The 26,323-nt window shown below is 35.9% G+C and overlaps 1 protein-coding gene across 3 annotated transcripts in view; it reads left to right on the forward strand.

Moving 5' to 3' along the window:
* The window catches only part of MXI1 (MAX interactor 1, dimerization protein), an 84,843-nt gene that overhangs the window by 43,706 nt on the left and 14,814 nt on the right, over positions 1 to 26,323 (forward strand). For 2 of the 3 annotated variants that reach the window (XM_064595261.1, XM_064595263.1), the window contains exon 3: positions 3,660 to 3,689. The exons of the other annotated variant lie outside the window; for it this stretch is intronic. In XM_064595261.1, the coding sequence (XP_064451331.1) occupies positions 3,660 to 3,689 (30 nt within the window). The remainder of the gene's footprint in view (positions 1 to 3,659; positions 3,690 to 26,323) is intronic. 3 annotated transcript variants of the gene reach the window in all.

Genomic DNA, 26,323 nt, shown 5'->3' on the forward strand with positions numbered 1-26,323 from the left:
GTCCTCCCCCATGTCCAGCCTCTACTAGTAGCAAATAGTCATCATTTAAGATCCATACCAGATGATACCTTTTTCTAAAATTTACCCTGAAAACCACATTTGGAAGTAAATTCTGCCTACTTTAAACTCCCACAATGCTTTGTACCTTTCTTCATATATTTATTTTGCCTTGAAGTATAATTATTTCTATACATGTCTTAAATTTACCAACTGGAGACTGTCTTTGATTCCTTGTAGCCTAAGACAGTCTTAAAGAAACAAAGTATATGTTAACTTAAGATTACAGGCAAAAAAGCTATCAAAATAGAAGTACTACTGATGAATTTTTTTAAAATTGGAAGATCAGGGCGCCTGGGTGGCTCAGTCGTTAAGCGTCTGCCTTTGGCTCAGGTCATGATCCCAGGGTCCTGGGATGGAGCCCCACGTTGGGCTTGCTGCTTAGCGGGAAGCCTGCTTCTCCCTCTCCCACTTGCCCTGCTTGTGTTCCCTCTCTCGCTATGTCTCTGTCAAATAAATAAATAAAATCTTAAAAAAAAAATTGGAAGATCATGGCAATGTGGTAAAGATTAGTACATACATGATCATTTTTGTTTTGTGGTATTTGGAAATGTTGTTAAATGTTACTAGTGGTATAACTAGATATGACATGCATTTCTTGGTTTGGTGGAGAAAAGTTCATAATCTTGGCTATCATTTTATATTTTTTTATAAAGAAGATAAAAGTCTGAGAGAGGTGGGAAGAACTGCCGTTTTAATTTTGTTCACAGCAGTGGGTGACAATAGGCTTAATACAATATTGGAATTCAACAGTTGGTTATCTTTGGGTATATATATTTTGCAGTTATGGCCATATGTGGGATTTCCAAACTGTTTAGGATAAGTTTATGGTAAATAGTCTACCTCTCTCTAAATAGATTGTTTCCATTTATTACTTACTTTATATTCCATTGTTTTTGTTTTACTTGTTCTAAGTTTTCTTAAGATAAAGACAGTTAAACCAAAACTTACTACAAGGTGGTAGGGAATTTCATTATTGAATGCCCATTCAAATTTTGAACAGTATTTTTTGTTTTAAATCTCTTTAAGATATGTCCTTTTCCTCTTCTGATTTGCTGATTTACTTTGACAAACAAAAAAGAACTTAAAACTTTGGTTTTAATTTATTTGGTTGTAATTTATTTATTGGGTTTTGAGCTCTTGAGTCTCTGTTAAACTAAAAGTTCTATGTTTTTATGATTTCTTTCACCTGAATTATACATATCCTTGCTGTTAATTTGGCTGAACTCTTGAAGCATCTTAAGATTTTTTTTTTTCTACCTCTTAAGGGAGAAATGCTTTTATTAAGATAATCTCTTGGGCGCCTGGGTGGCTCAGATGGTTAAGCGTCTGCCTTCGGCTCAGGTCATGATCCCAGGGTCCTGGGATCGAGTCCCGCATCAGGCTCTCTGCTCCTTGGGAGCCTGCTTCTCCCTCTGCCTCTCTCTCTCGCGCTCTCTCTGTCTCTCATGAATAAATAAATAAAATCTTTAAAAAAAAAAAAGATAATCTCTTGAAAATGAACATTAGACTTTTTCATCCTGTGTCACTTGGACCTTATAAAACTGTTAAGAAAGCAAAAAGTGGACAAGATATAGTAACTCAAAGAAGACTTTTGGCTTTTGAACTAAAAAACAGTGGGTAGGGGCACCTGGGTGGCTCAGATGGTTGGGCGTCTGCCTTCGGCTTGGGTCATGATCCCAGGGTCCTAGGATCAAGTCCCACATCGGGCTCCCTGCTCGGTGGGGAGTCTGCCTCTCCCTCTCCTTCTCCCCCTGCTTGTGCTTTCTCACTCTCTCTGTCAAATAAATAAATAAAATCTTTAAAAAAAAATTGGGTAAAATTTCTACAAATTATGAGACTGACAAAAACACTCCTATTGTTAAAGTTTAGAAAAGTGATTGTTAAATATCCACTGGAATAATAAATCAGATTAAAGTAATCAGTAATGTGATATTCTGAAGACATTTGATATTAACCAGGATATATCAAATGATTAAAGTTTTAGATCTGGTGACAGGAACTTAAATTCTCTTTTATAAAATTCATGTTATTAATGCTAAATTTTTATAAAAGTAATACATGTTCATTTAAGAGAACTCATATAACATAATTCTAATAATAGCTAACTTTAGAGTTTGTTATATTTTGCTGTTCAGTATAAATTTATTTATTCCTCATAACAATCACATGAGGCACGTACTGTTACTTTTCCTATTTTATAGTTGAGGAAACTGAGCACAGAGAAATGAAGGCACTTTTAACTAGGCCACACACTATTTGAACCCAGCACTCTGGCCTTATCGTCTGTGCCCTTAACTACCAGGTAGTTAAGAATTTGGGTTTTGGGGGTGCTTGGGTGGCTCAGTTGTTAAGTGTCTGACTTTGGCTTAGGTCATGATCCCAGGGCCCTGGGATTAAGCCCCACATCAGGCTCCCTGCTCTGTGGTGAATCTGCTTACTACTCTCTTTCTTCCTCTGCCCCTTTCCCTGCTTGTGCTTTCTCTGTCTCTCAAATAGATAAATAAAAACTTAAAAAAAACAAAAAAAAAAGAATTTGGGTTTTGGAGTAAGAAAGACCTGGGCTTAAATCATGGTTGCTACTTCTACTCTGGGGACAAGAGCCTATCTCCACCTCTCTGAGGTTCAGTATTCTTACTTATAAAAACAAGGGTCGTTTGGGGGATAAAATGAAATAATATGTTAACTGTGTAGCACACTGTTTAACAGACACTATATTTGTTCAGTAGTTGATAAGTATTATAACAAATACTGATAAGCAAAATGAAAAAAAGTCACAAAAAGAAAATAACCATTGTTAGCATTTTGAGATATATCCCCCCAGTCTTTTAAAGGTGTGTTTCTTGATTTTATTAATGTATCTTCTTTTATTTATATTATTTTCTTCTTTGTATAACTTTGTTATATTTTACACAAAGGTTAGGAAAGCTTGAATTTGTATCACTTAACAGTAAGGCAAGCCTGTCAGCTTCTGTGCTAGCCAAAACTTTTTTCTCCCTATGTTTAGGAGTTACTAAGTGGAGGTAGAAGAGGACATAGAAGTACATTTTTCTTTTTAAACAAAAATGGGATAGTGTTTGAATTAAAAATCTACAAATAGGGCACCTGGGTGGCTCAGTTGGTTAAGCGACTGCCTTCGGCTCAGGTCATGGTCCTGGAGTCCGGGGATCGAGTCCCGCATCGGGCTCCGTGCTCGGCAGGGAGTCTGCTTCTCCCTCTGACCCTCCCCCCTCTCGTGCTCTCTCACTCTCATTCTCTCTCTCTCATATAAATAAAAAAATCTTAAAAAAAAAAATTAAAAATCTACAAATAAACAAAATGTAGGAAACTAGAAGTAGGCAAGAGAACATGTGCTGGTATTAATTTTATTAAAATAACAGTGAACACCAGTGTCAGAAGAGTTAGTTAACTGAAGACACCATATCCGAATGAATAGTTCTAATGAATGTAGACTATTTCTTCTTGATGAGTGAGGTTATAGAAGTCTGACTATATATTGCATTGTTAAAGAAATTCACTAGGTGTGGTATAGCGGTAACTAATCCCCCTTTCCATAGCCTTAGCAACAAGTGGCTAAATGGTCTTTTTTGTTTTCCTTTTAGGTCTACACACAATGAGCTGGAAAAGAATCGGTGAGTCAGTGATGAGTGCAGCTTTCATTTATGTTAAAAAGCAAACTCAGTGTTTTACCTGTGAAAATAATATAATCATGTGTAGTTATAATTGTATTTTAAATGTATAGGATATCATGATTCTGATACATATGTATTCCAAAAAATGACTTAAGTAGTAGGTTTATACTGTCTAAACTGGAGGACATCAATAAATTTTTAAGCTCATTTGAATTTTGAGTTTATGGTATAGCTGCCTTTATGTTTCTGAAAACAGGTTAATTGTGATAGGCTCATGACTTAAATATGGTCATGCTATAGGTAGGCAGAATAAAGGTTTCTATGTAGTGTAACTAATAAGTATTATGACAAATTGTAGGTCATTGAATTTCTCTTTCTTTGCAGTTTATTCATTCATTTGTTCATTTATTCATGCATTCAACAAATCTTTATCAAGCATGAAGTATAGGTCAGTGCCAGGCAAGCATACTGCTTTAGATAAGAAATACAAGAATGTGTGAGATAGTTTTTGTCCTTAAGGAGCTTACAGCTTCCTGGGGGAGAGAGACAGGTAATAGTGTGGAAGTATGGTAATGGAGAAGCAGAAGGTGCTGAAAGATCACTTTGGAAAGTCATCTGATTTTCTTTTGAGGGAGTCTTGGAAGGCTCTACAGAGGATGGTGAGTGAGTACTGTGTATTGAGGAAACTGCAAGAGGTTCAATATGAGTACTATAAAAGATTGTAGCAAGATGCAAGCCAGGCCAGATATTGACAACTATGCTGAAGAGTTTGGGCTTCTTCTGAGAACAATAGGAAGCAGTTGAATGATTTTTAAGATGGTTTGTCATGTGATCAGATTTGTGCTTTGGAAAATCGTTTTGGCCATAATGTAGAGAATTGGTTGATTGGGAGAAGGGACAAGAACACTCTTTTGGAAGCTATTGGAAGCTTCCAACATAAGGGATGATGGTAGCTGTTGGAGATAGAAGTAGACAGAATAAAGAGACTCTAGGGAATAGAATCAGTAGAAATTGGTGGTTAGTTGACTGTGGAAGGTTAAGTTTTAGATGGTATTAACCATTTACCAAGAAAAGGAATGCAGGAAGAGGACAAGTTTGGGAGAGAAGATGAGGATTGTATGAGTAAAATATTCTCTTTTTGATACAGAAATTAGATTAATAAACAAACTGGAATAATCTGCATCAGCCATTTTTAACAAATAAGATTTCCATGACCTTCAATTTTTTGTCCTTTTTTTAACAGAAGGGACATTACAGATTGACTAACCTAACTACCTCATTGCAGATGAATTTAAATGTCAAATCCTCTTCAATAGGCTTAGCATAGTCCTCCAGGCTGACTTAGTGGCTTTTACTACTTTGTTTGTACAAGGTTCTCTTCATATTTCTTATTGTAAAACTTAATCAGGTAGTATTATAATTATCTGTTCATATGTCTCTTTCTGCTGAATGACTGTGACTGCCTCAAAGGCAGAGATTCTGTTCAGTTTTGTAACCTCAGTATCTAGCATTTGATGCATTTATAGTTGATAGTGGCTTTAATATTGAGTGAAGCCAATATTAAAACTGGAGCAAAGTTCAGTGGTCTAGTAAACTGCTTTGTGGCAAAGCAGTTTGGCAAACCTTTCATTTTAAAGAATCTCTTCTCTGCCTTGTATTTCTGGTGTATTAAAGGAAGTATCTGGCTAGTTTAAACATGGCAAAAACACCAAGAAATCACAGCTCTGAGGATTCTAAAATTAAAACCTTATATTGTATTTTAAATTAGAGCATAGAGTATATTTTGGGCCACATGTTTTAAATACTGATAAACATGTGGCTTTCGTAATTATTTCACCCAGCTAAATGTAGTCCTTGGGAGACCCTCATTGGAAACCTGGCAAAAACCTTTAACACTCTAGAGACTCTTTAGTCAACTATTTGGAATGGAGCTTTTTAAATCTTTGAGTAAATTTTGTTTGTATGCATTCTGTATGCCAATTCTGATAACTTTACCACCTGTATTATTACTTTGCTTTGTCCTAAAGTTGTCTAATTTAGTATCTGTCTGTGGCACAGGTGTAACGTGTAGCTTTTGATTGCCTGGACGTTATATGAACTCCAGTGTCTCCAGTGAAGGCTTTTTGTTCCCATTTTATTTACTTAGGTCTAAGACTCTCTCTCTCTTTTTTTTTTTTTTAAAGATTTTACTTATTTATTTTAGAGAGAGACAGACACAAAAAGAGTGAGCAGAGAGAGAGGGAGAAGCAGACTCCCTGCTGAGCAGGGACCCCCCCCACCCCCCATGTGGGGCTCCATGTGGGGCTCGATCTCAGGACCCTGGGATCAGGACCCTGAGATCAGTACCTGAGCCAAAGGCAAACGCTTAACCGATTAAGCCACGCAGGTGCCCCAGGTCTAAGACTCTATGGCTGATTTCATACCCTACCTCACTTAAGACATGATTCCCTCATCCTCTTCTGTCTTCTTCTTCCTCCCTCCTTTTCTCTCTCCCTTCCTCTCTTCCTTGAGTCTTAATTGAAAGATAATATAGAGGGGCGCCTGGGTGGCTCAGTTGGTTAAGCGACTGCCTTCGGCTCAGGTCATGATCCTGGAGTCCCTGGATCGAGTCCCGCATCGGGCTCCCTGCTCGGCAGGGAGCCTGCTTCTCCCTCTGATCCTGCCCCCTCTCATGTGCTCTCTCTCTCATTCTCTCTGTCTCAAATAAATAAATAAAATCTTTAAAAAAAAAAAAAAAAGAAAGAAAGATAATATAGAATTAACCTTTCCAGGATGCATTTGTTTTTAAAAGGGGTAGTTATCAATATAAATAAATCTCAAATTTAGTGGAATGTGTCAAAGGGTGAGTGCCAAAGGAAGAATCCAGCTTAATAACCTGCATTCCACTTCTGGAAGGTGAGAGGCTGTGATCTAGCAAAAAACAAAAATACTGGTAAACACAGGATGATTGATTGATTGATTGATTTTATTAAAGATTTTATTTATTTATTCAGACACAGAGAGAGAGACAGCGCGAGAGGGAACACAAGCAGGGGGAGTGGGAGAGGGAGAAGCAGACTCCCGCTGAGCAGGGAGCCCAACGTGGGGCTCCATCCCAGGACCCTGGGATCATGACCCGAGCTGAAGATAGATGCTTAATGACTGAGCCTCCCAGGCACCCCAACACAGGATGATTTAAAGGGAGGGAGGTGTTTTAGCCAAATAGCAAGAAGGCAACACAGGAATATTTTTTAAATTTAAGTCTGTATTGTTGTTACATTTTTAAGCCCCCTACCTGTTCTATTTAATGGTTCTTCCCCCCCAAAGGCAACATTTTTATTTGATGCATTAAAGAAAAAAGATAACCTATGTTTGCCTTTCATTTGCTTTTGAGTGTGAATTTACATGAGGAAAGCAATTCACTATCAAAAGGGTAATTTGATTTTGTCTTCATTCTGAGAAGATATTCCTGAAGTAATTCATATTTTTGAGATTTTGCACTTTACATATGACATATTTATGTCAGGAGTTACTTTTTTTTAACTTGGTTTAATATTTTGCATATAAAGCAGCTCTGAGTTAGTGTTTTTTTTTATGGGGCAAAGCAGTGAGAATTAATGTAGATGATTTTAAATTGTTAGTGAATAACAGAGGAATTCCAAATTAAGGCTATCCCAAAGCCCTGTGATTGTTGAAGCTCTGGGTCTGGCCTTGAGGAGATAGTAGCCAGCAAATGTTAAGGTTCATGCTCCCAGATCTCAAAGGAAAGCCTAATGGTGGAGATTTGGAGTCTGGCAGGCCAATTGTAGTTTGGCTTACAATTACCCCAATATGCAGATAGGCTAGTAGGGAGCTTAGGGTAGTTTCAGGACTGATAATGGGATTCAGGTTTTCTTGGATAAGTCCTAGGGGCTTATTTCTGCCTAAAACCTTGATGGTTACACTGAGTTTACTCTAGATGGTTCAGAGCATTTATTTGTTACTTGTATATTCACCTTGTCCCCCTAGACCCCTAATAGCTTATAACTGGCTCTGGAGGTGGAAGTAAAAGAGAAGCAGAGTACCTTTAGATGTTCTGCATTCCTCAGGAATCTGTATGTATCATTTCATGGTGAAATTAATGAGTCTTTGAGGTTTAAGATTTAAGAATTTCACATTATCCATTGGCTTATCTTATCCGTTGTGTCCTTACCAGAGGAAAAAACCATTCAGTACAGATATTAGATCACTTCATTGCTTTTTCATTTTCTTAATTGAAATTACTGATGATGTTTTTGAAAGAGTCAACAACTTTAACAGGACTTTAATGGTCAAGAACCTTGGTGCTGACGGCAAGAGAGGCCATTCAACCCTAATAGCTGTCATTCCTTTGAAACAAAAGGCTTACCCTTATTGCAATTTTGGCAAAGCTAGCCGGGCCAAATGAGGATACTGGCAGAGCAGAAGTGCCTGAGTATTTGGGATAAAAGAGAAGCAGTTCCAATGAATGGTAATAGGTGTCCTCCATATAGAGACTTTCTCATATTTCTGAGGGAAAGATGAAAATGACATTTTTACAGTACTTACTGTATTCCCCCACTATGCAAGACTATTATGTAATCCTATAAGGTAGGAAGGCGAAAATGTAGGCCAAAGTGTTATTGAAAACTAGCCATTTTGACCATCATTAACTACAATTTGAAACAAGGTAATGGGAACACAAAAACAGTCCTAACGATGGTTGTCTAATCATAAATATGATAGCTGTATGTAATATCAGTCTTTCTCTCCAGTAATGATTAATAAATATTTTGTTTGGCATTGTGGTAGATAAAATGATGTATGAGATACTGACTTTATCCAATCCTTGAGGTTAAGGTCATTATAGTTTGGTAATTATGGGTTTCATCTTTTAGTACCAGGATCTAGTTTAGTTACCAGTGAATGTCTAGAAAGGTGTACTAAAAGTGTTTTTCAGGTTGAAGATTGAAACCCACTAGTAGTCTATGCAATCATTTTAGTGAGTCATTTTGAAGAAGAAATTGAAAAGACTAGAAAATACCAAAGTGTATTGCTTGAAGTAAAGTTAAATGTAGAATTATGAAACTTGTACATACTGGATTATGATATAAAATACTATGGTCATAGTCAAAAAGCCACTGCTCTGAATAGTGAAGGAGAATGAATGTATGCTGAGACATGAAGAAGAGATAGAATTTGAATCTATGGAAAAAATAAGGGAAGAGGTCAGTGTGATTAGAGCCATGGAAGCCATGGAAGTGATATCATAAGCTGTGTTCAGGAAAGAGTGAGTAGACCATATTGAGTGGAAGAGTAGAGTCTATCAAATTAACAATGGGAAATGAGGCCAGAAAAGTGTTTTGGGATTAGATTGTGCAATGTTATTGAATGTTAAGGAATTTGGATTTTCTTTTGTTGGTAGTAGTAAGTTTTTGAGGCTTTTGAAGCAAAGAGATAGGTATGATCAAAGCATTTATAAAGAAAAAAAATACAGTCTAGGTACAGAAGCAGGGAGACTAGTGTGGATCCTTTTGAAGTAGCTCATGTAGTAGTAGGCTGTAGGAACCAGCACTCAGGTGATGGACTTGGAAACAGAAAGGAGGAGAGAGAGGTCTAAGAAACACCAGAAAGAAAGAACATTATTTTTAGTTAACTGCTACCATTCAGTTTTCCTTCAGTTTCATTCTTCACATAGCAGCAAGAGTGATCCTCTTAAAGGACATACCAGATCATGGCATTTCTACCTACAGTCCTCCACAGCTTCCCGTTGCAATTAGGTAAAATCTATGACCTACAAAGTTCTACCACTCTATCCCTTGTCTCTTATGATCCAGCTGACACTGCTTGCTTTCTTTTCCTCAAACACACCATGTTAATTTTCATCCTAAGGCTTTTGCACTTCTTCCTTCTGCTTGGAAAACCCTTGCTCTACTAGCTCTTCATTATTATTTAGTTGTCAAGTCATCTCTTTAGAGAACAGTAATCATTCCCCAGTCAGTCTCTATCCCATTGCTTTTTCTGTCACCTTAACATTTATCTGTGTGTGAATTATTTATGTTTGAGTTACTGGACTACTTTCATAGAATGTAAGTTTCAGGAAGGCAGGGACTTTGTTTTATTTACCCGTCACAATAGCAGTCATTCAGTAAATATTTACTGAATGAAAAAATGATTATATGTGCTATTGAGTATATCCATAATCAACAGTATATGTACTTGAATTTTAATGGCTTAAGTGAAAAATGACAACTATATAAAATAGAGTTCAACAGATATATTATTATAGTAAAATAATTTCATGGGATGTATATGGAAAACTTAATGAATTCTTAAAACATAAATTATATGAAAAAATTTGATAATTGGGAACATCTTATGAGGTTTTTACCATGAGGGACTTTATCTTGCTTATAAGAAGAGAATCAATAACTAATTATTCTTTCAGTTCATTAGGATATTATATAGTGCACTAAGACAAAGACAGGTAGTTTTGTAAAGAGGAATAGTTTATCTGATGGAGTTCATGCTCCACTTATGATGTCTTTATTTCTTTCTCATTCTATGTGTTGAAAATGGCAAGCATTTTTACAAGGTAAAGATTTATATATGCTTGGAGACTAAAATATCATAAATAATTTCAACTTTTTTGTGTTAGAATTTTTGATTTATTAGTTACATTTATCCCAGTGGTTTGGACATGATAAAGAATACAAAATTCTTCCTAGACTATCTATGTATCCAATCCCCATTTGACATGGCTAGTTTGACAGAGTGATTGTTTTGTTCTATCTTATCCTAGAACAAAACAGAATACTAAAATCTTTGTGACCATGCGTTAGGGAGTGGTTTCTTAGTATATTACCTGATTATTTAGGATTCCTTGGAAGGAGGAGCATATAATAACTGGTTTGGGGTACTTGTATGACATTTGTTTAAAAAGAACATGCACTTTTATATATAGTGTGTACATTTTAGAAAAAATTTACATTTGTTAGGAGGAAAAGAAATTACAAGATTGGTTTGGCAGAACTTTCACTGAAACTTTTACATCAACTAATAGTACCTAAGGATATTTGATTAAAGACAAGTTATGGGGTTAGGGAAACTAAACTTTTATTGTAGGTTGAAATATATGACTATAGCTGGATCAGAAGTCCACAGTTGGGATTGGGTGCAGTAATTTTGGGAAGTTTAGTCAAAAACTCTTCTTAGCCTTGGTTTATTACTAAGATATAAATCTCCTTATGAAAATACCTTATAGTAAATCTCAATATGAAAATACCTTATAGTAACTTCCTTAGCCTCATAAAGGGCATTTATGAAAACCCACAACTAACATCATAGTTGTTATGTTCTCTCCCCTAAGATCAGGAATAAGACAAGGATGTCTGCTCTTTTGGCTTTTACTCAACATTTTTCTGGAGGTTCTAGCCAGGGCAGTTAGGCAAGAGAAAGAAATAAAAAGCATCAAGATTGGAAAGCAAGTAATAAAACCATTTTTATTTGTGGATATCATAGTTTTATGTATAGAAAATTCTTATGAATCCACATATACAAAAAAAAACCTATTAGAACTCATAACCAAATTTAACAGAGTTGCAGGGTTCAGGATTGACACACAAAAAACAATTGTGTCTCTATATACCTGTCTGAAAATGAATTTATGAAAACAGTTCCATTTACAGTGACATCCAAAAGAATAAAATACCTAGGAATAAATTTAACCAAGGAGGCAAAAGATTTGTATACTGAAAACTACTACTTAACGTTGTTAAAGTGGCAGTACTCCCTATACTGATCTACAGATTCAGCACAAACCCTGCCCAAATCCCAGCTTCCTTTGTAACAGGAATTGACAACTGACTTTAAAGTTCATATGGAAATGCAAGGTACCCAGAATAATCAAAACAATCTTGAAAAGAGCAAAAGTGGAAGACTCATACTTCCTAATTTCAAAACTTACTACCAAGCTTCATAATCAAGACAGTGTGGTACTGGCCAAAGAATAGACTTACAGATCAATGGAATGAAGTCCGGAGGTAATAACTCACATTTGTGGTGTGCCAAAGACAGTTTTTTGACAAGGATGCCAAGACAGTTCAGTGTCTTTTCAGCAAATGGTAGCTGATACACTGGATATCTACATGCAAAATAATGAAGTTGGATTCCTACCTCACACCATATGTAAAAATTAACTTAAATGAATCATAAACCTGAATTTAAGAGCTAAAACTATAAAATTCCTAGAATATGAGAGTAAATCTTTGTGACTGTGCTCTAGGCAGTGATTTCTTACATATGACACAAAGTACAAGCAACAAAAGAAAAAACAGATACATTGAACTTTATCAAAATTAAAAACATTTGTGCTTCCAAGGTTACCATCAAGAAAGTGAAGACAAATCACAGAATTGGAGAAAATACTTGTAAAGCATATATCCAGTAAGAAACCTGTATCCAGAATATAGAAAAAACTCTTAAAACTAAGCAATAAAAAGACAACCCAATATAAAAATGGGCAAAGGATTTGAATACCTGTTTCTCCAAAGAAAATATACAAAGGCCAATAAGCACATGATAAGATGTTCAACATAGTGGTCTTTAGGGAAATGCAGATCAAAACTATGTAATACCACTTCACATTCACTAATGGCTAACTTAAAAAAACTCACCAACTTTGTAGTCATCCATTCATCAGATCAGTCACCGCTGATTGGTAGAAAGGTCCAAAAGAGTTGACTGACATCATAGTTTGGCACTTAAAAGTAGTGATGTCATTATCGTCTGATGGCACTACACAAATGACTCAACACTTTGTAATTACTTAAGACATGTAATTAATCACAGATAAGTTTCCAATACATTATATGGTGCTACTACCTAATATGGTTTGGGTACTTGATAATAAGTCAAGTTTGAGCTCTGTCACATATAAGAAGGGTATATTTAAAGGTCTTTAAGAACCTCTAACAATGAAATCCAACAAAATTAAGACCATATATTGAAAGGATGTACTAATTGTGTAAGTTTCATTTGGGGTGTAATAAAATACAACTCAATTATGTTTTGGGGGCCTTAAATAACAAATTTTAAAAGTATAGTTGTAGAGGGAAGGAGAAATAGCATTGTCCAGAGACCAGGAAATAGCTACTGATCTAGTTTTCTTTTCTTTTCTTTTTTTTTTTTTTTTAAGATTTATTTATTTATTTGAGAGAGTGAGAATGAGAGAGAGTACATGAGAGGGGGGAGGGTCAGAGGGAGAAGCAGGCTCCTCGCTGAGCAGGGAGCCCGATGCGGGACTCGATCCAGGGACTCCAGGATCATGACCTGAGCCGAAGGCAGTTGCTTAACCAACTGAGCCACCCAGGCGCCCCTGATCTAGTTTTCTGATGAGGCAAATAAAATAATGGCTACTTTCCTTTTTAGTCTAAAGATGGAAAACTGACACCCTTAGTTTTGATTTATGTAAAAGTTCTGAAGAAGATAATTTTATTCTTTGTACTTTTTTAGATAGTAGTCGTCCAGTTACAGTATTGAGTTATTGAGAGTAACTGTAGGATACTAAAAAAGTAGTTATGCATTGGAAAGTAAGGGATACTTATTTAATAGAGTTTTTCTATTTCTGAAGCTGTAGAACCAGATAGATGTGGATGTTAACATTATCAAGCAGTATGCAGAGTACCCATCATTATTTGCCATGGAGACATATAATTGATGCATTTATTTTTGTATGCAAGAAAATGAATATTTTAACCATATTTTTATAGGGATAGGAATGCTGAAAACTGCAGATAAACTAAAAATAGCTGTCAGAGTGCAGAGATAGGCACCTGTTAGAATTAAATGTTATATGAGATAGAGATGAAGTAATTGGTGGGTTTTGGAGATAAGATATATGGTTAATAAAGGAAGCATAGCCAAGATAAAATTACACATCTAAAATGCAGCCTATGCAATTAAGTCATAGTTCCTATATTGACCTTTGTCAGAAATAGCTCATTAAGGTTGAGCTTTCTACTCCCTGACCCAGGCTGCAAGGTGATAGAGGCGGACTCAGACAAGGATTACATGCTAGAAACCAAGTGTTCTCAGAACGTAAGCTGTACAGTTCCTAAACGTTGAAATCACTTCTACAACTGATAACATGGGAAGAGATGAGATCATTAGGTCTTAAAAATAACCCAGAAAAGTTATAACTTGAAACTCTAAAATTATGTCTAGAAATAGACTTTAAATAATTGACATAGTGAATATTATTTACCCCATGGTGAAGTTGTAGTACCTTTTTATCCAAGTGATTGCAGAGTGTGTATCTCTGTGCCGCTATAACTTAAGAAAACACTTCCTCTCAAACTGTGAATTTGTATTTTTAAAAAAGGGAATAGTTTGATTAATAGGCTTTCCTGATATCTTTTAGATGATAAAGTATACAAAAATTTATTTTATATGCATCTTTGAGGAATATGTTTGATCTCCATAAAACTGGCTGTACCTTTTATACTGATGCTCATAATAATTAGACAGCAGCAGAATTCTACTAGACTTTAAGGCCATATGCTCTTTTGCTAAATTCCTTTGCCACATATAGTAATTAGTACAATATAAATGCTCTGATAAATATTGGTTTAATAATAATAACTGCAATTCAAGTACTTTTTCTTAAGCCAGCATCTTCTTCATTTAAAGAAATTTCTAGGGGCGCCTGGGTGGCTCAGTCGTTAAGCGTCTGCCTTCAGCTCAGGTCATGATCCCAGGGTCCTGGGGTCGAGCCCCGCATAGGGCTCCCTGCTTGGCAGGAAGCCTGCTTCTCCCTCTCCCACTCCCCCTGCTTGTGTTCCCTCTCTCACTGTGTCTCTCTCTGTCAAATAAATAAAATTTAAAAAAAAAAAAGAAAAAGAAATTTCTGTTTGGGTAGAAATTTTGGCAATTAAAGCATCCCAAGAAGTATATCAGTAAGAAATCCTTTTATTATGTGAGAGATTTCTTATCTTGCATTTCTTTATCTTTTAAAATTTAGATTCATTTGATACATTTTAGCTGTTGCAGAGAAGAGAATATTTTGTATTTGCTTATATTTTTCTATTTATTCTAGTGAATAATGCCAGTGTTACTACTGGAAAAGCCACAAGTCTAAAGAATTCAGTAATGAGAATAAAATTTTCTAATATGGTTACTTGCTAACCAGTTCTTGAAGGACAGATTTGCTTAGAAAATAATTAACAGCCCTGGGATAAACACATGACATGTTTCTTATATCTTCTAGCTCAAGAAAAGTTGAAACTTAATGAACTCATATGACTTCCTTGTTTTGTTGTTATCTTGGGGAAAGCTAATAGAGAAAGGTAGATTTTAATACCAAACATGGTTTAAGAGCTAAGTTGTTGAAAAGGATACCTGGAATCCAACACAGATGACTTCTTTGTGGATTTGTAATCTGTTGATGTGAGAGTTGTACCAGAAGTCAGAAAATAATGATTTTCCTTTCATCTCTACTACTGGTAGGCTGTGGATGTTATATAAATTATTTGATTTCTTTGGGTCTTGCTTTCCTTGACAGTAAAAAGAAAGAGACCTAGATTTCTGAATTCCCTTCTTATATGAAACGTTTTAGAGTTCTATAAATTTTAAGTTCAGCGATCATAGGCATATTAGAAACTTTATTATTATTCTGTTGTCTGCAAAGCATTTTCCTGATATAATGTCTGTATGTATGCATGCAACAAACCCCACCCCCCCACACACACACGTGCACGTGCACACACACAAAACGAAAGAACAGCTGGAAAAATGAGCTTAGAACTCACCTCATTCAAACTTTGGGATTTTGTAAAATATCTAAAGATTATTGTAACATATGGTGCTATAGCTACAGTGATAAAAGCCTGTTTTGTAAGTACTTATTTTGTAATGATAAATAGTAAATAGCTCTATAAAACTAGTAGAATTTACCCTGGGAAGCATATGTGTCTGTGTGTATATAAATAATATAAATACATTCCTCAAAGCTGTATACATATACACACACAGAAAGGTGTGAATTCTGAAATTTAAATACTATTGAATATTTAGGACCTTTTTCCTTTTGGAAAATTGCTTACCATTGACTTCTAAGGAAATGTAAAAAGTTAATCTTTAAACATTATTGTGCTAAATCTTGGTCACGTTTTTGTTTTTGTATTCGTATTCTCTAAGTAGTTTATATCTGCTCAGGCTCCAGAAATCCTGTTTTATAACTGTATCGTATTGCTGTATCAGGTCAGTCATTTTAACAGGCCCCTGTGATCACTAAATGAGGTCTGCCACACCAGGAGGAAAAAGCACAGAGCTGTTAAACAGAACTTTAAGGAAGGATGGCTTAGCTTATTTAAAACATTTTGTCTATAAACAATCTGTAGAGAAAGTAGCTGTAGGTCAATACATTGGTATCTTTTTTCCTTACCATTTGAAGAATCAAAGTAGCTTTTCAGTAATGTTCTCACTGCTTTGGTGGTCTGCCAAACCCTAATTTGGAGACATCTTAACTGTCCGTCTCCCTCTCCCCACCCTGTTTAGGGTTGCTAAGGGTTGCTGGAAATCAGAGTTGTGCTAAGTCCACTAGAAATTTATGCTTTCTTTAACTGTAACCTCCTTATGGATCAGCCGATCTCACTTCTTACTGTCTCCTTCCAGCATTTATCAACAGCGACTATTCAACCTTTTTTTTTTTTTTAATGCCCCCAGCAGAATGTGAGGCAAAAGCACAAGCTAGGAGTCATCAAAATCACATTCTAGTTTACAGATAAGGCTTCGGTTTCTCTAAAATTAGGTGTAGAATTAAATGATCCTTAAGATCTGTTCTAGTCCAAAAAAATTCTGAGATTTCAGGTGCCCAGTCCCACTTTTTACTCTCAGTTCTAGTTTTTGAACCAGGAGTTAGGACCCATATCTCCTCACTCCTAAAGACATTTCCAGTATATTATTGTGACTCCTCCTTTGCTGAAACTGTGGACACCTGGTTCAAACTTCATCTCTGTTTTCTACCATTATTACTTTTGGCTCAAATTCCTTGACTCTCCCCACCCCCACTTCCCTTTTGAACACCTAATGCACACATGAACAAGATGCATGAACAAGAGTAACAAAGTTTTTACAATAACCAAAAATAAGTAACCTGAGTTTCTAGCAATAGGGGGAGTGGCTAAATAATGATAATATATTCATAACTTGCAGCAGGTAAAAAGAATGATATAGACCTCTGTGTATATGGAGAGATTTCCAGGCATATTAAGCTAAAAAAGCAAATTGAAAAATAGTATTTCCAGTATGATCTCATTATGTTAAAAAAGTAACACAGTCCTATATGTAAATACATTGGAAAATTTCTGGATAGATATATGTGAACTTGATATACTTGTTACCTCTGGGGAAGGGAGTGGGAGTCAAGGAGAAACTATTGTGTTGATTTTATTGTTAGAGTTTTTGTAGTAAAAATGTGTATTGTGAACTTAAAGATTATTAAAAAGGCAATACATATAATTGTACTAATATATTTCCATAGATAACAAAGCTGGAAGGGGCCTTAGAAAATCATTTAGTCTGATATCCATATTTTATGGATAAGGAAACCTGAGTCCATCTCTGCCAAGTTGATTAATGACAAAGTCAATATGAGAGCCTGGATTTTCTGATTCCCAAACTGGAACTTTTTCACAATGCCTTCTAAGTACAGCTAAAATAAATATTTTTCATGAAATCTTTCCTGGTGATCCAAAGTGATATCTTCTCTAAATTCCTATCTGTTCACTATTTGTATCACTTATATGAATTTTAACCCACACGACCTTATACTATAATGTCCTCCCTTTCTAGATCATTTATATCCCTCCCGTGAGGGGAGGAACTTTAACTTGTTCATTTTTGTATTTGACACAGCCTCTTGTGTCTGACAGGTGCTCAGTGAATTAATAATTAATATTTTTGTTTGATTTTCATGGCAGACTATGCACCTTGCGTTAGATTAAGAGAAAAAAGTTAAATGCCAAACCAAATAAACAGTTGGGGGGGGGGTTGTTTTTGTTTTTGCTGTTTCGTTTTGTGAAGCCTGCCACTTCAAGATAGAAAGTATTTTAGGAAGGCACATAGTGAGATATTTGCTACCCTGCAAATATCTTCCCTTTCCAAGGAAAATAGTTTGTTCTCCAGTAGTGCTTCAGAGAGAACAGTTTGTCCCCATAGGATATTCTAGGTAATATGACCCACTTAGGAAATATGTGGTGATTGTGCTTCATAATGGGACCTCTGCTAAAGTTGTACCATGGGAGGAATGCCTCTTGAGTGTGATGGTTTTACAGATGAAAGTACATTTTTCTCTGTATTTGAATTGGTACAGAAGACCAAGAAACTCAATTGTGACTTAAAGTTTGACTATAAATAGCATATAAGCTATGACAGATCTTTTTTTGTTGTTGTGAAGATATTTCCTCAAAATGTTTAGAGTTGATACAAGTGTCTTGCCCTTGATGTATTGTCACCCTGTTCTGTCTAAATAGGCAAATTGATATTAGCATCTCACTAAATTTCAGCTTGTTTTTTGAGATATAGAGTCTTCTCTATGATTTTTATATGTATTTGTGTTAGTTCTGTTTTGCTTTCGGTTTTTTGGTAACTTAGTTATTCTGATAGCTATTTAATTTGACATCATTAAAATCCTGCAGAATTTTTAAAGCAGGTTCTTTCATGGAAGTTCCCATTATCAGCTAGGACATTGTGCTTGGGCAGAGCCTTAGGAAGACTTCCTCTTTTTTGGAAGGCTAATATCTCTCTTAGTTTAGAATTAATAGCTTTAGGAAAATCTCATAGAATGCTGACAATTTCCATAAATGCTTCTAGCCAAAGAGATTGTTATTGAAGTGGCCAATTGGTGCTCATAGGTTTTCATCTAGAGTCATTCTTACTGTGTCAGAATTTAAAAATCTGTGTGTGGGGGCGCCTGGATGGCTCAGTCATTAAGCGTCTGCCTTTGGCTCAGGTCATGATCCCAGGGTTTTGGGATCGAGCCCCGCATCGGGCTCTCTGCTCAGCGGAAAGCCTGCTTCTCCCTCTCCCACTCCCCCTGCTTCTATTCCCTCTCTTGCTGTGTCTCTCTCTGTCAAATAAATAAATAAAATCTTAAAAAAAAAAAAATCTGTGTGTGTGTGTGAAAGCAATTATGAGTTTGGCTCACTTCAAAACTATGAAGTAATTAAAATAGAGAAGAATTTATTAAATAGGAAGTGATGTGTAACAAGTAAATTTCAAATGTGGTGTATTGAAACTTGTTCTTTGTTGAGCATTTTATTAGAAATTTTAAAAATAATTATGTTTAGCACAGTTTGATCTGCTATGCTTGGAAGGAAAGATTTTAGTGCTTAGTTTTTCACTGTTCTTGAGATCATAGAGTTTTTTTAACTTTCATACAGATAAAGATTTGTACATTACTCATGATAAAGTTAATAGGCCTTGACTGTGATTTTCTAAATTTTTAATTGGCCTTAGAATTTGCTATAAGAAAATTCCTTTTATTTTAAAATTGTAGTCAGCAGTGCTTAGCTTAGTAACATTTGAATGGAATAGAAAAAATGGATTTTTATTTTTAATTCCAAGTATAATTAACAGTGTTATATTAGTTTCAGGTGTACAATATAATGATTCAGCGATTCTATCCATTACTCAGTGCTCATCATGACAAGTGTACTCTTAACCTTTCACCTATTTCACTCATTCCCCCCCTCACCACCAGTTTCTTCTGTATATTTAAACATCTGTTTTGAAAAAATGGATTTTTTTTAAAGATTTTATTTATTTATTTGACAGAGAGAGACACAGCGAGAGAGGGAACACAAGCAGGGGGAGTGGGAGAGGGAGAAGCAGGCTCCCCGCTGAGCAGGGAGCCTGATGCGGGGCTTGATCCCAGGACCCTGGGATCATGACCTGAGCTGAAGGCAGACGCCTAACAACTGAGCCACCCAGGCGCCCCCCAAAAATGGATTTTTAAATGTTAGCTTGAGGGCATTTTCTGATTGGTGCTTTAATTTAAAATTAATTTTTTTCAGGTGGTAGTTCTTTATGGAGAAACATTTTTGGAAATGATATACTTCTATCTGTGATTTCTTATTTTAGGTGTAGCAAAGCTAGAGCTCAAACATATGTTTGAAATTGGCAGCTTTAATTTGAAAAATGGCCCTACCTTTCTTGGCAAACGAAGGTTAATTAGAGGTTTCCCAACCTTTTTGATAGAGCTTTGAGTACTTTAGTAGAGAGGGGTTGGATGCTAGTATATAGGTCCAACAGGCAGAGGTTAGGAATAAATAATTGTTTTGGGTTTTTTTTAAGATTTTATTTATTTGACAAAGAGATAGAGAGCACAAGTATGCAGAGCAGCAGGCAGAGGGAGAGGGAGAAGCAGACTCCCCGTGGAGCAGGGAGCCCGATGCGGGGCTCGATCCCAGGACACCGAGAGCATGACCTGAGCCGAAGGCAGATGCTTAACGACTGAGCCACCCAGGTGCCCCAGGAATAAATAATTGTTAAGAATTATCCATCTTTTAGATGCAATTTTACTGTTTCCACTAAAGTACAATTTGACCTCTCTCTCCCACCTCCTCCACCCTTTGCACTTTTACTAGAGATAACTAAGAAATATGTTGAAAGTTAAAGTTTGGTTTAGGATTTGTTTCAAACTTCCTTGATCTTGAAAAATGTAGGATTTGTTTTGAACATCAATCTAAGATGACGAGTATCAGTCTAAGATGACTTATAAGTAATAGTCAGATGTCCATGCTAATTTCTCCTAACAGTCTTATATACGATTAACCCCATCATGTTTTCTAATTTAGACTCTTTGGTGGAAATGGGAGTTCATTTGAAGTTACTTGGTCCTGCCACTGACCAAGGACTCCTAAAGATAATTACAAACAACTGACATGCACTTATTAGGTATTGACAGTGTGCTGGGTACTAGGGATAGGATGAAAGAAGTCCTAGACTCTGCTTTTGAGGATTTTATAGTCTAGGTAGAAGACAAAATATATGATTATAAAGCCCCTAAAGGCAGTATATAATTAAGTGTTAAGTTGTGTATGTCCCAGATGGGAGTTAAATTAAACTCTTAGCGGCAGGGTATCATAGGCCAAAGCTAGCATAAACAGCTTAGTTATGAGTGATTATTCCTGTGACTTGCATGCTTCTCTCTAGGAGTTTGCCAAAATTGGTTTTATCACATATTCAATATGTTTGAAAGGGCTTTCAGGAGAAATGCTGCATCTGAGGCTTTTTTGCTCTTTTAATCATTAAAATATAGTTTGTCACTTATTCTGAAGTGAAACTGAACTTCAAGCTATTAAGCATGAATAAGATAGATATGGGCCTGGGACTACATTTAAAGACTGTGATAAAGCCTTCTTTTTTTTTTTTAAATTTTATTATATTATGTTAATCACCATACATTACATCATTAGTTTTTGATGTAGTGTTCCATGATTCATTGTTTGTGTATAACACCCAGTGCTCCATGCAGAACGTGCCCTCTTTAATACCCATCACCAGGCGAACCCATCCCCCCACCCTCTCCCCTCTAACACCCTCAGTTTGTTTCTCAGAGTCCATAGTCTCTCATGGTTCGTCTCCCCCTCCGTTTTCCCCCCCTTCATTTTACCCTTCCTACTATCTTCTTTTTTTTTTTTTTTTAAACATATAATGTATTATTTGTTTCAGAGGTACAGGTCTGTGATTCAACAGTCTTACACAATTCACAGCGCTCACCATAGCACATACCCTCCCCAGTGTCTATCATCCAGCCGCCCCATCCCTCCCACCCGCCCTCCACTCCTTCTTCATCTATAGTTGCTTCCCTGGTATGTCTCTAAGGGCAGCTAAAATACAGTGTTGTTTTTAGTGGCTGTTTTTCTTACGGAGGGGTGTCTGCTATGGTTCTCTCTCTTCTGTAGTGGCAGTGTTGGTGAATACCCAAGTGTCTTGTGAAAAGACTTTGTGAAGAAATTTAACTGGGACAGTTCAATCTGCTATAGCTTTGGGTAAATAAGGAAAACAAAAGCCCATTTCCTTAGCTCTCCATAATCTTTTATATGTCATTTTGTTTTGGAATACTGTTGAAGATGGTAATTTTATTATAGTAAGCTCTGTATAAAGTCTTAGTAACTTTTGTGATCATGTTTTCCCCTTGTAACTTATATTTCTTCTGAGTTCTTCTCAATTTATCCTTTAATAGAGAACCCCAAATAGGATGTTTCTGTAGGAAAATTGTGCTTTTGTAAACTTTTCTCTAGTACATCAACCTTAGATTACTGAGTTTTAAAATTTTCAACATAACTGCCTATTTCTTAAGTTTGCCTAAAAACTGATATAGGAGGTTGACATGGGATTTAATGCCATTACAAAAAGTCTGTTAAAAAAAAAAAAAAGTCTGTTTTTCATAGCATGCTTTATTTTCTTGTACTTTTATCCCAAAGTAATTAGAGCAATGTTAACCCTTTAATATAAAATTAAATGAGAATATTTGGGTTTTCTAATTTGGAAATGCAATAGCTAAATTAGAATAAGGAAGAAATCTAGAAATTAAGAAAGCATACACTAAGATTCGTTTCACCAAAAACATGATGACTAGAATTAGAAAGTATAGTCCCTTGAAGTTTAAGAGAGGGATTTTTGGATTTAAAAAATAAAATGGACAGTCCTGCTTTACACAGGGAAATCCTTATAGGGATTTATTACCCTAATAAAAAATGGAAATAAAATCAAACCATTTTAGATCAGTTCTTTAATAAAACATTGCTACTGGGCTTTAGTAAGAAGGTGTTAGGGGTATGTTTGTATTATGTTATATATTATATATATATATATTTTTATTTGAGGGCATTTTTCTGGTCATATGTATATATGACTATATATATGTAGTCATGGAGGACAACCATCATAGTTTTCCTGAGCCATCTGTTGGTATTACTGACAAAAATGTACTCTTTGGTATTTGGATCATTGGTGTGACCAATTATGACATTTTTCTCTAGGGTTGTAATGTCTGTATGGTTTTTCTATCTTGTTTCACTTTATTCCAGTCTGATTCACAATTATCCTTTACAGAACAGCTTGTATTTGGCATAGCTGTAAAAAAAAAAAAAAAAAAAAAAAATCCAGTCTTTTCTAAATAAGGTTCTTTTTCAATTGGAAATTTTGTCTTTGTAGTTAAAACATTTGTAAACATAACACAATTTAGACAGAGCTGAATGACTTTGCAAGACTGCTATTTTTGTAATGCAGGAGGCTTTTCCTAAAGAGCAATTTGGTGATACTGGGCTCCTAGAACTCCCTTGAAAGCAGTTGGAATTTACTGCCGTATGTATTGGGTCAGATGGAGGAGGAAACATGCATCTTCTGGCTTGCAATGTTCAGGAAATATTGGTGTGTTTAGAAGAAAATACTGACTATGTTTTGGGTGTTATTTTTCATCACTTCAAAGGATCTTTCATATGCCTTTTGTTTCCTGAGATTAGAGATGTTGGTGATCCTAGAGATACTTCAGGACTTTCATCCTGTTACATCTCTAATGTCTGAAAGGAAATACAGCCAAGTTGGGCAAACTTATCCTCCAAATTCTACCACCTTCTTTAGTTGGACCAACAGTTTTTGTGTTCTCATTGGAATATACTTAAGTGAGCCATACAGTCTGCCCTGCAGAAAAGCCTAGATTTTGATTGGCAGTGGTAAGAAACTGGAGCCTCCGCCTGGCTTCTTCTCCTTCTCAGACTCATAGAACAGTATAGATGTGCTCTGGAATCAAGGTGGAATGGCCTTGTGCAGCAGTCCTTCTTGGACAGAAAGCTATACTGGTATTGGGTGAAGGCTGGAAGCATAGAAAATAACTATTAGATCTCTGATTCTTCTCTCATTTAATTTTTTCCTGGGTTTATCCAGAGGAGAGTCAAACTAAGATTTAGACAGAGATAGAAACAAGTCATAAATTTGAACCCAGTTTTTTTTACTGATAAAAGTTTATCTTTTAGAAGACTGTTGCAATTGTTTTTACTCTGTTGAATACCTTTTCCTTTTCAGAAGGGTCTTAAAAAGTAAAGTTCATATTCTACCTGCCTAAAAATGCTCAGTGCCTTAACACAACACTGAAAAAATTTCTCTTTTATCAGAAGAGAAAATGCCCAGGATTGGAGCCAGGTGTTAATGCAAAGCTGCCTCCAGAAGTAACTTTCAAAAACTGCACTTCATTTGGACTCTTTGTGGTCAGAAAAAAATGTGACACAGTACAATGAAAGAGAAAGATCAGAAGGGTTAGGTAACTTTGAAATAAAGATAAACCAAAACAGTAATTCTCTGTCGTTGTCAGGACTGTGGCATGTTTAAAATTATATGAGTCTTATTTTTTTTAGAGATTCTCAATTCCCAGTGAATACCTTAGGGTTATTATTTTTTAAAATTACACATTGGTCAATAATTGCTCTTTGTTACCCTTTTTCTGCCCCAAATTTTACTCCCCCAAAACAAAAAGCAAACAACCCTGCATTTCAGTTTCAGGGAAATTTTTCTAAAATGGGACTCTAAAAATAATCCCTGGCTAACTTGACTGAATTGGCAGTTGTCCAGCAATGCCAAACCATTTGCCCTCTGCCAATAGTAAGCATGGTCCCTACTTTTAATCATTTAGCTCCCTATTTCAGGTCACTCATATTCAGTACAAACTGTGGATATTCATCTTCCAGAGATGTGTTAATTCTTAGGCCAGAGTGTTCTTTTTCCATTTAATAAAATGTGTCTTTCCTCCTAAGTGAGTACACCCCCTTAAAATGAACTATTATACGAGTCACATCTTATTAGTGGGGCCATGTTTAAAAGCATTATGCTATTTTCATTTTATACTTCTAAATGTACATTTAGGTTCCAAAGTGTTCTTCAAGTGTGTTGTTTGTGCTGTTGTAGGATCATCATTTTATTAAAGATGAGGAACAATATTTCTTCATTTCCCTCTACGATCCTGGACTGTAAATTGATGTAATAAAAGAGTTGCACTGGGCTGTGGGTAAGAGGGGGGCTGTGAGTATTAGACACACACTTTTATAGAAGAATAGATTAATGCTTTTGTGCATTTTGTGTATAAAACTAGGGCAGTGTCTTACAGAACGTTATCACTGTGTCTCAGATCAGACTTGCCAGCACGTAGGAAGTTTGTTTTGGTTTCAGAATGTACTTTACCCCATGGTGGCTGGCAGGGTACAATACTATTGACATCACTGGGTTTCAAATAGAAAATTAACAAGTAGCTACTGTTGCGATTGCGGATTGCCTTCCCAGTCCCTGTGGGAGAATGCTTTTTCTTTGGACAGCAACACTTCTCAGCCCCTTGGTACCATGAAATCAGCCCATGGGGGCTGCCAGAATAGGGATGAACACCAAAAAAAGATGAAGAATAGGAAAACTCTTAATAATGCAAAAATCTTTAATCAGTTTCCAAATTGATGTGAAAGATAAATGTTAAAAATTCCTCTCCCACCCACAGCTAAGTTTTGACAGTAGGCCAGGTTCAGAGCCTGATCTCTCCAGAGAGGAGTATCCTTTCCCTCCACCCAGACCCCTGGAGAGTTGCCAAAGGAAAATAAGCTATTTTGTATTTAGAACAAATTGCCACTGTTTTCTCCAGTGATGTAGCCCTATTTCCCAGACTTTGAAACTTGGAGTACAGAAAGTTCTTGTGTGACCAAAGAAGAAATATGGTGAATGAATGATCAAGTTTTTTTTTTTTTTTTTAACCAAGTACTCATAAACAGATAAGAGAGGGGATGAGATATATGCAGGGAAGCTAAATTTAGCATAGAATGGACATCAAGTGAACAATTTCTCTTAAATCACTTTGGAAGTTGGGTTCCTTGTGGGGGTTTTCAGTGAAGAACATATGCCTCTGGAACCATATTTTAATATTTTTTTTCAAATGTCAAGCTTTCCTTAGAGATGAATGCAGGACAATTCAAAGAATTATGTGTTCTGTGCTATAGGCTTCAACTGATCAGCCGTCGTGTGATCTTTAAAACTGGGCAGATACTAGTTTATGCTATCCGATGGGTTGAAAACTGTTGATTTAATTTTTTCTCTCTCTCTTGCATTGTAGAGTATTTCTTTTTAGACTTTCCTCTCTCATACCTGGGTTTTCTTAGATGTCTGTCTTTTCTATTTTTTTCTTAGTAATTGTCTTCCTGCCATTTATACTTGTTATTATTATTATTTCTTGAACAACAGCTGGAACAGAGGCCAAAGTTAATTCAGTGAAATTTTCTACTTGCTAGGATGCTTATTCATAAGGTTAGAAAGTTGAAATTGGTGACCAAAAAATTGGATTTAAAAAAATTATCTGTGAATTTCATTTGACATTGTTGTCTTAGTTCTCCATCACCGTAAGTACTTTGATAAATCAGTCTAATGGCTGCAATTCTCAGTCCTCTGCTTCACTGTTAAAAGAGATGTAGATCCTAATCAAGAGTGAGGTTGGAGATTGTCAGTTACTCTACATGGTGCCAGTCATCTTTGGTGGTAACCTCAGCTGCACACACAAATTCCCAGTGTACGGTTCTGGCATCCATAAGCAGTTCTTTCATGAATGTCAGCCTGGCATCTGAATATAC

The sequence above is a fragment of the Mirounga angustirostris genome, unplaced genomic scaffold (assembly GCF_029215605.1).
Source record: "Mirounga angustirostris isolate CCGP_5_RB_7025 unplaced genomic scaffold, mMirAng1.0.hap1 SCAF_6, whole genome shotgun sequence".
NCBI classification, from domain to species: Eukaryota; Metazoa; Chordata; class Mammalia; order Carnivora; family Phocidae; genus Mirounga; species Mirounga angustirostris.